Source organism: Moschus berezovskii, chromosome 4 (genome assembly GCF_049115385.1).
Source record: "Moschus berezovskii isolate FMDL1 chromosome 4, NW_MosBer_1.0, whole genome shotgun sequence".
Classification (NCBI taxonomy): Eukaryota; Metazoa; Chordata; class Mammalia; order Artiodactyla; family Moschidae; genus Moschus; species Moschus berezovskii.
The window spans coordinates 81,937,023-81,951,520 of record NC_142463.1 but is presented as its reverse complement, the minus strand read 5'-3'; the positions used below and the strand labels follow the sequence as shown (position 1 = coordinate 81,951,520).

The 14,498-nt window shown below is 34.6% G+C and overlaps 1 protein-coding gene across 1 annotated transcript in view; it reads left to right on the top strand.

Annotated features, from left to right (window-relative positions):
* COL11A1 (collagen type XI alpha 1 chain) overlaps positions 1-14,498 on the top strand; it is a 223,414-nt gene that overhangs the window by 193,273 nt on the left and 15,643 nt on the right. Inside the window, exons 55-57 of the mRNA XM_055403175.2 lie at positions 8,007-8,060; positions 8,196-8,303; positions 8,788-8,841. Of these exons, the coding sequence (XP_055259150.1) occupies positions 8,007-8,060; positions 8,196-8,303; positions 8,788-8,841 (216 nt within the window). The remainder of the gene's footprint in view (positions 1-8,006; positions 8,061-8,195; positions 8,304-8,787; positions 8,842-14,498) is intronic.

Here is a 14,498-nt window from a genome sequence, read left to right as displayed (position 1 = left end):
GGAGCCTGGCACGCTACAGTCTGTGGGATCACAAAAAGTCAGACACAATTGAAGTGACTTATCATGCACTCAGGATATAAATTTGAGTCAATATTTACAACCAAACACTCCTCTGCCAGGAATGAACTTAGTTTGTAGTAAATATTGTCTTTGTTTTTTTTTACTTTAGGTTATTGTATTGGTTTTGCCATACATTGACATGAATCTGCCCCGGGTGTACATGTGTTCCCCGTCTTGAAACTCGCTCCTGCCTCCCTCCCCATCCCATCCCTCTGGTTCATCCCTTTACACCAGCCCTGATCATCCTGTATCATGTATTGAACCTGGACTGGTGATTCGTTTCACATATGATAATATACATGTTTCAATGCCATTCTCCCAAATCATCCCACCCTCACCCTTTCCCACAGAGTCCAGAAGACTATTCTATATATCTGTGTCTCTTTTGGAATACAATTTTATCCCACTGACCAAGTGCCTGTTTTAACTTTTCTCCACCTCTTCCTCCTTTTCTTTCTCATAATTATTATTATTTTATTTGTTTGCTCGTTTTCTTTTTGTTAGCAGGCCAAAAGCATAATCTTGATAGGAAAAGAAATATATCTCCAAACAACCATTGGGCTATTATTCTTACATACATTCTCAATCACTCAGTTGTGTTCAACCCTTTGTGACCCTATAGACTGTAGCCTGCCAGGTCCTCTGTCCATAAGATTCTCCAGGCAAGAATATTGGAGTGGGTTGCCATGACCTTCTCCAGGAGATCTTCCTGACCCAGAGATTAAACCCATCTCTTAAGTCTCCTGCATTAGCAGGCAGGTTCTTTAGCAGTAGCACCACCTGGGAAGCCCAGAAATACAACTTAGAATAAATTAATTTCTTTGAGTCTCAATTTTTCTCATTTATAAACTGGGAAAAATAATATTTAATGCTGGAGTGAAATTGAATTAATAAATGTATATTTAAATCATCTCATCTAGTAACTGGATTTATCAGGAGTTCAAAGAGTGAATGTTCCTCCTAAGGAGTTAAATATAAGTTTTTAATTACAGCATTTTTATAAATGAAACAAGCATATTACTTAAAATGTAGATAAGATAGGCATTTTCTTCTAATTTCTGAGTTCTGTAAATAGACATGAAAGTTCATTAGCAATGAATTTATAACTTTATAATTAATTACATTTTTGAAACATAGAATACTGTGATTCTGTTGAGGTGGATACATATTTGTATTATTTATTTATTTGATGTAAATGCATATAAACTCATGCAACATAAACTGGAAAGGAATTTCCTATGAGAACTACTGCCAGAAAACAGAGCATTAAATTCATGATGACTGTATATAACTTCAATAACATGGATTTGCTAAGCAATTTGCTCAGACCTAGTTTGAAAAATGTGCAAAGGAAGTACTTGGGAACTTTGCTGTATGTCTGTGAAGTAACCTTGTTTATGTACTGAAGGAACACAAACTCCTGAGCCTGAAGGGATAAGTGAAGTGAAAGTTGCTCAGTCATGTCTAACTCTTTGCGACCCCATGGACTATACAATCCACGGAATTCTCCAGGCCAGAATACTGGAGTGGGTGGAATTCTGCCTTCGCTAGCTTATGCATTCAGCCAGCAGGCAGTATTGTCTTTGATGCAAGAATCAATTTAAAATTCAGTTCAGTTCAGTCGCTCAGTCGTGTCCGACTCTTTGCAACCCCATGAACCGCAGCACGCCAGGCCTCCCTGTCCATCACCAATTCCTGGAGTCTACCCAAACCCATGTCCATTGAGTCGGTGATGCCATCCAACCATCTCATCCTCTATCGTCCCCTTCTCCTCCTGCCCTCAATCTTTCCCAGCATCAGGGTCTTTTCAAATGAGTCAGCTCTTCTCATCAGGTGGCCAAAGTATTGGAATCTCAGCTTCAACATCAGTCCTTCCAATGAACACCCAGAACTGATGTCCTTTAGGATGGACATGTTGGATCTCCTTGCAGTCCAAGGGATTCTTAAGAGTCTTCTCCAACACCACAGTTCAAAAGCATTTAAAATTGCCTTTGTGGAAACAGCAAAAACATTCCGATACAATAATTATAATATCTGATCTATACACTTATGACTTAATTAAATTTGGAATTTCCTTACCATTTATTTCCCTTTAGTTCATGGGAAAGTATAATTTTAAGTAAGCTTCGTATGTAATTTGTGGAAATTATTATTTCTCTTATCCTTTGTTTCCCTACATTGGACACAACACAAAAGTAGATCAGTAACAATTTTGCTACAACATCTCATAGCAGAAATAACAATGAATAGAAGTGTGTTGAAAAGTATTTTATTTCCCTTGAGGGAATCTTACAAATAAATGATAATAAACTTTCCTGATAGAATATTGATTGCAATGTTGTGAGTAACAGTGATATTAAGAAACATCATTCTAACAGTTATTGAAGAGGTAGGAAAATTAAGTTGCCATTTGTAGTACATGTCCCTTCTGTCATGCATTTTAATACTTGAGAATAAACATATATTTCCTAAAGGCACTAGAAGACTACAGTTTATATCAATAAGCCATTGGATTTTAATCCTCCAGTTATCATTATAGCTGTTTGAAACCAAGAGCTAGTTCAAAACCCTTATACTGAAAAAACATCTACAGATGACTAAACTGATTTAAACATTATAATTTGAAAATGCATATACCAAATGGAATTTTAAGGAGTTTATCTCATTTTTGCCCAAGGAAAATTTGTAAAAAATTAAAGCAATAACTGATATTGTTAATTGATAGAAATATTGAGGAAATTTTAACCAATTCTATATGATTAATTGATAGAAATATTGAGGAAATTTTAACCAATTCTATATGCTCATATATAACATATATATGTTATATGCCTTTCTGCATGGATGTGGATGGTCAGAAGATAAAATGTTATAAGGAAACATCCCTTCCATATCTACCTACCCTAAGATAAAGATCAGATATTAGGTTCTTAGGAAAGTCTTCCTATTGCCAAACTAGATCAGTATACCTTTCTCATACACCTATTTCATCTCCCTGTGTTTTACAATGTACTGTATTTGTTAATTTTGTCTTCTTTCTTTAAACTTTGTGAATTTCTTAGAGTTTCACCCTTTTTCTTCCATTCTCCAGGCACAGTACATTTCTGGCATCTAAGAAAGTTTTAATTATTTGCAGCATGTATGGAATATTGTGTAAATTATAGAATAATATTGTAAAATGTGAATAGAGGAAAGGACTATATTATACATTTTGAAAGTGAAGTGAAAGTGTTAGTTGCTCAGTTGTTTCCGACTCTGCGATTCCATGGACTGTAGCCAATCAGGCTCCTCTGTCCATGGGATTCTCCAGGCAAGAATACTGGAGTGGGTAGCCTTTCCCTTCTCCAGGGGATCTTCCCAACCCAGGGATCAAACCCTGGTTTCCCACAAGTCAGGTAGATTCTTTAATCCAATTGACCCACCAGGGAAGCCCAAGAATACTGGAGTGGGTAGCCTATCCCTTCTCCAGTGGATCTTCCTGACCCAGGAATCAAACTGGGGTTTCCTGCATTGCAGGCGGATTCTTTACCAGCTGAGCTACCAGAGAAGTCCATTGTATATCTTATATAATGTATATTTCTCACAGCAAGAAAAATCTTGCATAGCAGTGATTACTGATTTACAAGAACCTATTTTATTTTATCATGTTTTATGAGAAGTTTTCCAATCAGAACACTCATTACTTCATGATAGTTCAGTTCAGTTCAGTCTCTCAGTCGTGTCCGACTCTTTGCGACAACATGAATCACAGCACGCCAGGCCTCCCGGTCCATCACCAACTCCCAGAGTTCACTCAAACTCATGTCCATCGAGTCGGTGATGCCATCCATCCATCTCATTCTCTGTTTTCCCCTTCTCCTTCTGCCCTCAATCCCTGCCAGCATCACTGCATTAAGTCTTTGCCTCTCTGTTTACGCAGATATCTGAGAAAGAAATGACTAAAACAAGAATTTGTCCATAGGCATTGTTTAGTTTTCTTTTTTTAAGAAAACTGCCTATTCTCTTAGAAAAATTACATTATCCGTTTTCACTCTTGTCTGTCTTAAAAATAAACCTGTTTCATCTAGAAAAAAATATAAAGAATAAGTGAAAACTGGGAAAAATGAGATAAAGAACAGATCAGAGTCATTTAATGTGTATTTCCACCAAGATAGACATTAGACATTCATTCAAAGAGGAAAGAAATCCTTTTAGGATGAAAAACTTTCTATTAAATCACAGTTTTGTAGCTGTGCTGTAAATTTAAATTTTCCAGGCTTTTCAAACTCAAATTTTCTTTTCTCCCTTGCAGTAAATGCAACATTTTTGTTACATTTTAGATTGTTGATGACTTACTTTTTCTAAAGCCGGATATTTATATATCTTTTGTATTATAAAGTTCATGGGTGTAAATTCAGTCTCGAAGTTAATACCTTTATGTCACTATAGTAAGGTAAAATCTTCACAGAATAAAGAAAAGCCCATTATTCATTGAATCTCATTTCTATTCCCCAAATTATAATCATTATGGCTATTTTACCCACTGTCCTTCCCTGATGGCTCAGATGGTAAAGATCTGCCTGCAATGTGGGAGACCCAGATTCCATCCTTGGGTGGGAAGATCCCCTAGAGAAGGAAATGGCAACCCACTCCAAGTATTCTTGCATGGAGGATTGCATGGACAAAGGCTACAGTCCTTGGGGTCACAAAGTCAGACAGGACTGAGAGACTAACACTTTCACACTTGAATAAGTTAATATTTTAGCCATCATACCAATATTTTTAATTGATGTATAATTGACTTACAATATTATATGTTTCACTGTACAACATAGTGATTGGATATTTTATACATTATAATATAATCATCACAATAAGTTTAGCTACCATCTGCACACCAAAATATGACTCAACTCTTTAACATTAAGAAATATTTGAAGCTTATGCTTCTATGGAAAAGTACTCTTGCATAAATAGTATGAAATTCAAAAAATACATTTAAGTTTCAATGCCTATATTATTGTTAACAAATTACTGCTTGAATTGTAAACAAGAGACTGCTTACAGAATTTATACATTTCTTATTTTGGGGTCAAGGAACAAGGAATGTCTAATAATAGATGAAGCTACACTGATAATATTGAGAAAATAATTACTGATGATATATTCATTGCCTCTCTCAGAGATAGATGAGTTCATAGAACTCTGAATTTGATGAAGTGCTTGATTCAGTTCAGTTCAGTTCAAAAGTGCTTGATACTCATTTTAAATGTGGATTTTAAAGACCCAATGAAAGGCTAGCATTTATTCACCAGTAGAATATTAATTAAAGCATCTGGAAGAAATTCATCCTCCCTCACCTTGCGTCCACCAATTAATATTGTCTCTTCTACTCTCCCCAAACTCCAACCTCAATCTTATTTGATGATTTTTAACACGATTCATAGCAAAAATTAAGTAAACAAATGAAAAGCAGGAAAGTCTGGGGCGAAATGAAATATTACAATTTCCTAGAGATCATTAATTTTCTTTTTAAACTTCCTGTACTTATGTTCAAACTTGTGTAAAAATTTTCATCAAAATTAAGATTCAGGTTGAATCTTAATGTTTGTTAAGTAATAATAAACATCAATGAATTAGTGAAAATGAAATAAATATTTTATAATCCAGTCATAAATTTGTTATGTCTTAGAATGAATTTGTTAGGAATATATACATTGTTTAGGGCTTCCCTGGTGGCTCAGAGGTTAAAGCATCTGCCTCCAATGCGGGAGACCCAGGTTCGATCCCTGGGTTGGGAAGATCCCCTGGAGAAGGAAATGGTAATCCACTCCAGTATTCTTGCCTGGAGAATCCCATGGACGGAGAAGCCTGGTAGGCTACAGTCCGCGGGGTCGCAAAGAGTCGTACACAACTGAGCGACTGAATGGAACGGATATACATTGTTTATCCCACCACAGCAAGAGGGCAGAACCACTCTTACTGATTGGACTGTCAAACCAAATGCCCTGCTTGTGTTGACTTGAAAGATTTCTAAGAGATGCCATTGGTGAAAATATCAATGGTCTAAATATAATGAGTAGGAACAAAATTTATATACAGTGGGAATTATAGCATATTTCTAGCTTCAAAGATTTTTGTTTTTTTGATACCTTGACTATTATATTGAAGTTATGTAATATAAATGATTCCTCTTTACCTATTTGTTATGAAATATAAATGATTCCTTTTTACCTATTTGTTATGAAGCTTAGAAATATCAAGTTTTATATTTCACCGATGACCAAGGAAACGTAAGAAGGAAATCTGGATGTCAAATTTCAAGATCTGACCACATAGTACAGGATCATATTATACAATATCTTTTTAATTGACTTTCAATTTTCTAGTTAAAACAAGTAATTTAAAAGATTGAGTTCATACTTTGTAGGTGTTATAAACCTGAAAAGTATGAAATAAATAATCTGTTGAAATGATATTTGTAAATGTATTTTGAAAATCAGTTTCATTTGCCTCGATTCTTAAGTTGCCAACAGGGTGAAAAATGTTGGTAAAATACTTTAATTTTGAATTTATATAGAATAACAATAACCAATCAATTTAGTAATAATAAAAGCAATAACTAATATTTGTAGTGTTTTTATGTCTCAGGTACTGTTATACACCCTTTAAATTTATCAATTCATTGAATTCTCATGATGATGCTGGGAGATAGCTGCTATTATAATACACATTATTCAGAGAAGTAAACTGAATCACTCACAGTAACTGGCCAAAGATCACAAAGCTAGTTGATGGCAGAGCCAGGATTTGAATCTAGGAAGTCTGAATCCAGGCTTTAGGTTCTTAAACCCCAGATTCCATACCTGTATTTGATACTGCTCTATTGGGAAGTTCACAAAACACTTCTTCATGTGTTGCATCATTTAAATTTTACAACAATTCTATAACAAGAGAATTCTTATTAATAATATTTTAGGCATCGCCGACTCTATGGACATGAGTTTGAGTGAGCTCCAGGAGTTGGTGATGGACAGGGAAGCCTGGTGTGCTGCAGTCCATGGGGTTTCAAAGAGTCAGACACTACTGAGTGACTGAACTGAACTGAACATTTTAGGATGAAAGAAATCAAGTTCAAAAATACTAATAATTGGTTAAAAGTCACATAGCTAATAAAAAAGAGCTGAAGAGAAATAGGTAGACCAATACCTCACAAAGATAGAAAACTATATGTGTGTGTGTGTGTGTGTGTGTGTGTATGGAGGAGCATTATGAAAATCTTTAAATATATATAATTAGCATTTCTCCATAGCAATCCATGCAGCTATACAAAAGTTATGCAAATAGCAGTATATCTTGTTAAGTTTTTGGATGACATATGGAGTGTGAAGATTTTTTTCTGTTTTCTCTAATACTAGGTTTGTAAAAGTCATACTATTTTTATCCCACTAAATTATAATGTCAGAGAATAAAAAGTCAGTATCTGATGACCAACAAGACTTTAAATGTTGTACTATTCCAGTTTGAAAATGATCTTATGAAAACGTGTAACATATGGATCTTCTGAGATTAAGAAAGGACCCAGTCTAAAACACATATAATGATGGAAGTCAAATCTGAAACTCTCAATTAATTTCTAATTATACAACATAATAAATGATAACTGAGTAACACACTAAGAGTTGACTAAGAATTAACATTTCTTTAAAATATTTATCTTTATTGTTTCCTTACATTATTGTGATGTGATTATCTATATCAATCTGTGCTTCATTTGTGCTTATTATTCTACCTAAACTTTGTACATCAAAGGGGTTTTGAGTTTTCTGTTTCTTAAACTAAATTACTATAGAAAAATCACAATTTATTAGACTCTCACCAATTAAGTTGGGGTATTTATAAATAAGATCTCAGTTGTACTATTTTTATATGCTATATGTATTTTAAGTGAAATTCTGTGTTTGTAGGGTCCTCCTGGAGCTGCAGGGGCAGAGGGAAGGCAAGGTGAAAAAGGTGCTAAGGTAAAACATACACTATAGGTATCATGTTTGAAAATCTCATGTGTATATTGACAACAACTATTTCAATACTTTTCATAAAATAATAAAATGTCTGTCTTCATTATTAATGTATCCACATATTTTATTTTCTAACAGGGAGAAGCAGGAGCTGAGGGTCCTCCAGGAAAAACTGGCCCGGTTGGTCCTCAAGGACCAGCCGGAAAGCCTGGTCCAGAGGGTCTTCGAGGCATCCCTGGCCCTGTGGTGAGCATCTGTGCTGAAAGTTGTCATTTTGAGAATAATGTCTTATTTCTAAGAAATATTATGGGTGAAAATATTTGTCAGCATTATTATATAAATTATTGTATATGGTGAATATTGTATATGTATATGTAGTATGTAATAATTATAGCCAGAGCCCCTGAGAATGTTTAAGTATGTCATTTATTTAATAAGTACATAATGAAATTCTAAATTATAAAGGTAGAATAGAAAGCTAAACCCTAAGATCTCAAAGATGTAAGGCTTTTATACACGCAGTCATCCATGTGTGTGTATGTGCATGTAGACATACAAACAGCAAGTAAAAAGACTCAAAAATTGCTTACAATATTTGTAGATGTTCTCCATATGATGGAATTCATAGATGTTGTTTGCTTTCTTTCTTTTTTGCATTACCAAAATTAAAGAAAAATACTATATCTCCTTCTGTTAATTTAAAAAATCTGTCATGTTTCTTTTTCCACAGGGAGAACAAGGTCTCCCTGGAGCCGCAGGCCAAGATGGGCCACCTGGTCCTTTGGTGAGTAGCACGTTTTTCTGTTGTTAGAATTTCAGAAATGATATTGTTTATAAGCTAGAATCCCTAAAATTTTGTCTGGTAAATTGGTTTATAAATTGTAGAGTATTCAAGGAAGTGTATTACTCAGACCAAAATAAAAAGAGGAAAATAATTCTAACTGATAAGTTACTTAGAAAATATGCCCTTGATCAAAAGATCTTTTCTATCTTATGTCCATTGGATGCAAAAAAAAAAAAATTTCATTCTGAATAAAATGCCACTAATGGCCCAGCCAGTTCTTTTCCAAATGTGGATGGTTCCCCTAAATGCATAAATTACAGTTTCCTGGCACTTCATTTAAAAGAATAGCATTGGCACAGGCATACAGTGATTCTTTCACCAAATAAATTGTTCTGTTCATGAGTCATATGGGCTGAAAGATAAAGCATTAACCCTCGTGAGTGAAGAGAGGTACAATTATTACAACACAGAATCTTGGTTACTATCATAAATTGTATATGCAACCAACACACTTGAGAAATTCAATAAAGCATTTAGTTGACTAGCATAGAGGCTATGCTTGCTATAAAATTTAGGCAGAAAGTGAGAATCCAAGACCTGCCTTTAAAATTATTGCCTACTGGGTGACAGATTCTATTTCATGGTAGAGATATTTTAACTTCATTGTCCAAAAATAGTAATATGCAAAGGGATTAATTAAAACAGGAAGCAAGACATTTAGCGCTATTCAAGTATAGTATGTCTACACGTGCTCAATTGCTCAGTCATGTTCAACTCTTTGCAACCTCATGGATTGCAGCCTGCCAGGTGCCTCTGTCCGTGGGATTCCCAGGCAAGAATACTGGAGTGGGCTGCCACTTCCTCCTCCAGGGTGTCTTCCTGACCCAGGGATCAAACCCACATCTCCTGCATTGGCAGGTGGATTCTTTACCCCTGAGCCACCTGGGAAACCCCTCAGGTATAATGTATATCAGTTCAAATAGTCAGGTTTGTCTATAGAAATTTTACAAAACTGCCTCTTCTCATGAGTATATCAACTACCTCAGATATATGTACGTGCTGAGAAAGGCATCGAAACTAGTATCCGCAATCTTAATCATTCAGGAGAACTTGGCCATTTTTTTTTTTTGGTAAAAATATCACAAAAATTTCCTCTAACATTCCAGGCATTAGTGTTATGGAGATTATTTTTTTAACTTGCTTCGAAAAGTTAAAGATCACTTATTTTAATAAATAGATAAAAGTTATCAAATTTTGAGGAGATCATGAAATCTGCACATGACCCCACTGGCTTTGGAACAGGGACTTGACAAAATAGGATCATCAGTTCCATGTCTGCATCACTATTTAGAGAATATTCTTCTTAGATATGTTAAATTCCTAAGTGCACAGAGTCATAGCCTTGGAAAAAAGTACTCCACCTTAATACCACCCTAAAATTTGCCAAAGATTTTTTTGGTTATTTCAGATTTTCCAGTAAGTATTCTGACCTTTTTCCAGATGTAATAAAAAGCATCAAGCTGGAGATTTCCTTCAGCTAATATTAAAAATAAAACCATCAGACATACCACCTGATTTTAGCTTGCAAAAGTTTATAATTCTGAATGTTAGCTAAATAACTCACACCCTTTTCCACAGTAGAATGGCAAGCAACAGAACTGAGCAACATGGGTGCCATTCCTTTTTCTGGCTGTTTTTTGTTTGTTTGTTTGTTTTATCAGAGAGTATTTGGATTGAGAATCTGTTGTAGCTTTTTCATACCATCAAACAGTTTGTGATAATTTTGATGAAAATGCTACTTGGTCCTCAGGAGATGAGGATGAGTGGAGAAATCATCTTCAGGATGCATTTTATAACAATTTAATGAACTTTTCAGTTCAACTAAGAAATACATGTTCTAGTAGGCAATTTTGGATTTGAATGAGAAGTAGCATATCATGATTAGAGGTTAAGGTCATCAACTCCCACCCTGAATGAGTTTTAAGAAAGTTATTCAATTTTTTTAAGCTTTAGGTTTCTCATCTGTAAAATGAGAATTTAAGTAGCATCTATCTTATAGGATATTATGATGTTAAAATGAATTAAATGGGGATATTAATATATTTTTATCCATGGAGTTCTTACGTTGATTAAATGAGCTATTCCTAAAAAACAAAACAAAACTGAAGCAACTTAGATCACTTGCTATATAAGTAACAATTTAACAACTTTATATTAATATTTGGATTGGAAATTCTTTGGGTTGCTGCTGCTGCTGCTAAGTCACTTCAGTCGTGTCCGACTCTGTGTGACCCCATAGACGGAAGCCCACCAGGCTCCCCCATCCCTGGGATTCTCCAGGCAAGAACACTGGAGTGGGTTGCCATTTCCTTCTCCAGTGTATGAAAGTGAAAAGTGGAAGTGGACTCACTCAGTCGTGTCCGATGCTTAGCGACCCCACGGACTGCAGCCTACCAGGCTCCTCCATCCATGGAATTTTCTAGGCAAGAGTACTGGAGTGGCTTGCCATTGCCTTTTCCGTCTTTGGGCTATAGTGAAACAAATATTTCATTTCTATTTCACTGTATGTGGGCTTCCTGGGTGGCTCAGATGATGAAGAATGTGCCTGCAATGCACATTCCCTGTGTTGGGAACATCCCCTGAAGAAGGGAATGTCAACCCACTCCAGTATTCTTGGCTGGAGAATTTCATGGACAGAGAAGCCTGGTGGGTTACAGTCTATGGGGTTGCGAAGAGTCAGGCTCAACAGTAACTAACACCTCACTATATGTAGTTCTTTCATAGGCCTGGTTTTTCTTTAATTATCCCAATTCTATAAATAAAGCTCTGAGATAACAAAGAACAAACATTTTAAAATTCATAAAATGATAGCTGGTATCTCACCATTCTATATGATCAGCTCTACTAGAGTTTATATATGGTACAATGTTTACTTATTACTTCAAAATTTAGATATTTCTCATGGCAAAATTTAAGCTTCTACATATGCATGAATTTTATATACAGTTAAATATTCAACTATCATATGGAACTGAAAGTAGATAAACAGTATGTGTGAAAGCTAAAAGAAAGCTATAGACAATGATGAGATTTTATAAAGAATTTTATTTGAGGTTTTTGAAGTTGAACTTTTTTGTTGTGTTGTTTTTGTTTTGTTTTTCAGAAAATAGAAAAAATCAAACGGGAATAAAATTGAGTGCTTTAGAGAACTGTAATTGTTGCTATATTCTCCTCTCTGCTGCATAGTCAAACATGATTTAAAAATTTTATATTAATTTTTATTTTACTTTTTAAGGCATAATTAGCATATATTTTAGTTTAAAATATTTATTTTGTTTCATAATATTTTATTTTAAGAACTATTTGTTCCAGTGTAGCTGAAAAATTGTTTAGTATTTGTACAAGTTTACCTTATCATACATTAATTCTTTTTCATGCTTATAAGTAAAATAGATAATAACATTATTTTTTAAGCCATAAATGGTAGGATGGGTTACTGAATTAGATTTAAAATTTTTAAATGCTACATTTAACTTACCTGTAAACAGGTTTGAGATGTGTAGCATTCCATAATGATTAAGCAGGTTTAAACCACAAAACATTTGCTTTTCACCAAATTAAATGTTATTTTACAATACTACTTTCTAAATAAAGAGTAGGATCTGAATTTTCTTTAAATTTTAATGCACTAGAATTTTGAGATGCATAGTAAAGCAAATATTGTGTACAGCATGATACAGCAGGGGAAAATATTTGATTGTGTATTCTAGACACCTAAGAATGTATCATCCCTATTTGCCTTTTCACTTTATTACTTATGAATTATGTATTTCATAGGATTTTTCAATTTACAATCTTCTAAAGAGGAAATAGAAAATATGTGTACCTGAAATAGCATGTTTATATGCAGAGTTGATATTTTTGATATGTTCCAGGTTCAGAGGATTTTTATAACTGCTATCACATCACAACTTGCCAATGTCTATTTCCAACTGATGAAAACAAGAAACTGACTTTGCTTGGCAAATGCCTCCTTAGATATAGCTTGCAATTTTATGATATTATTAGCTTAAAAGAATTAACATTCATTTCCTGTAACTCTTTCATGAAAAATATTTATAGAAATGATTTGAAAGCATTACAAACACAAATAACTTCTAGTATGTTTCCCATTACCCTGAGCATTTAGAATCTGTAGTGTTTCTTTTTTTTTTTTTGCCATTATAGCTTTTACTATTAGAATGTCATGAGAAAGCTGATTAATAACTGTCTGATAAGCATATCAGAAACAACAATTCATATTTCCATATATTTCACTATATGTAGTGCTTTCATAGGCCTGTTTTTTCTTTCTCTATCACAATTCTCTAACACAGTTATTATTAGAATAATTTATAAATAAAACTCTGAGATAAGAAGGAACAGACTCAGGAATACCCGACTAATGAGTGGTAGACCTGAGATGCTGAATGAAGCAGTGATTAGAATATCAGTGTTCATCAAGTGACATCCCTATTAGTTCTCTCACTTACAGCAAAATTTCTGTGTTTATTGCCTACCAGAGAGAGCTTGAATATAAAATAAGAGGAAAGAAAGAAAAAAATATGGCCTCTTTAAATAGCTTTTGTATTTCAATCTAAAGAATTTATTTACTTTTTACTGATATATGTCAATTTTAACCAATAGTTTTAGATGGGTTCAGGCTACTGGTTCAGGTATATGGTTCTTTCATGAAATTACATATTTCTTAGAACTATTTTTTCATGCTTTTTTATGTCACCTGTGCTAACATATAGAATGTTTGGCATCTGTCCTGATGGTCACATGACCTCAAGGAATTATTTCATTATTTTCATTACTCATTTATATTATTCCTTTAAAATTGTGCTATTAGGCAACATTAATTTCCTAACCAATAATTTACCGGGCCTTTCTGATGAGATCAGAAAAATGCTGATGCAAATATACTTACTTAATCTTAAAATTATTGAACTAGTGGGACTAAATAAGTAATGCTTTTATTTTAACATAAGTGACATTCTTTATGCTATTCATTTTCATATTGATTTAACAGATTTGGGACCTAATGCCACAGAATCTGGAGAAGGAAATGGCAACCCACTCCAGTGTTCTTGCCTGGAGAATCCCAGGGATGGGGGAGCCTGGTGGGCTGCCGTCTATGGGGTCGCACAGAGTCGGACACGACTGAAGCGACTTAGCAGCAACAGCAGCAGCAGCAGCCACAGAATCATTTTTCTCAAACTCTAATGAATAATAAACCTATGAAACAGATTGCTGGTCTCTAACTCCAGAATTTCAGATTCAGTTAGTCTAGACAAGTCTCTGAATTTGCTTCTCTATTACATTCACAAAGGGCTTCTCCGATGGCTCTGTGGTAAAGAATCTGTCTGCAATTCAGGAGATGCAGGTTCGATCCCTGGGTTGGGAAGACCCCTTGGAAGAGGGCATGGCAACCCACTTCGGTATTTCCACCTGGAGAATCCCATGGACAGAGAAGCCTTAGGCCACAGTTTCTGGTATCACGATACGCCTGAGCATGCACACACGCAAAATACCTTCATAAGTGGTGATAATGCTTCTGGTCTGAGGATCACACTTTGAGATCATCCACTTTGATACAGTATTAGCAAATGAGA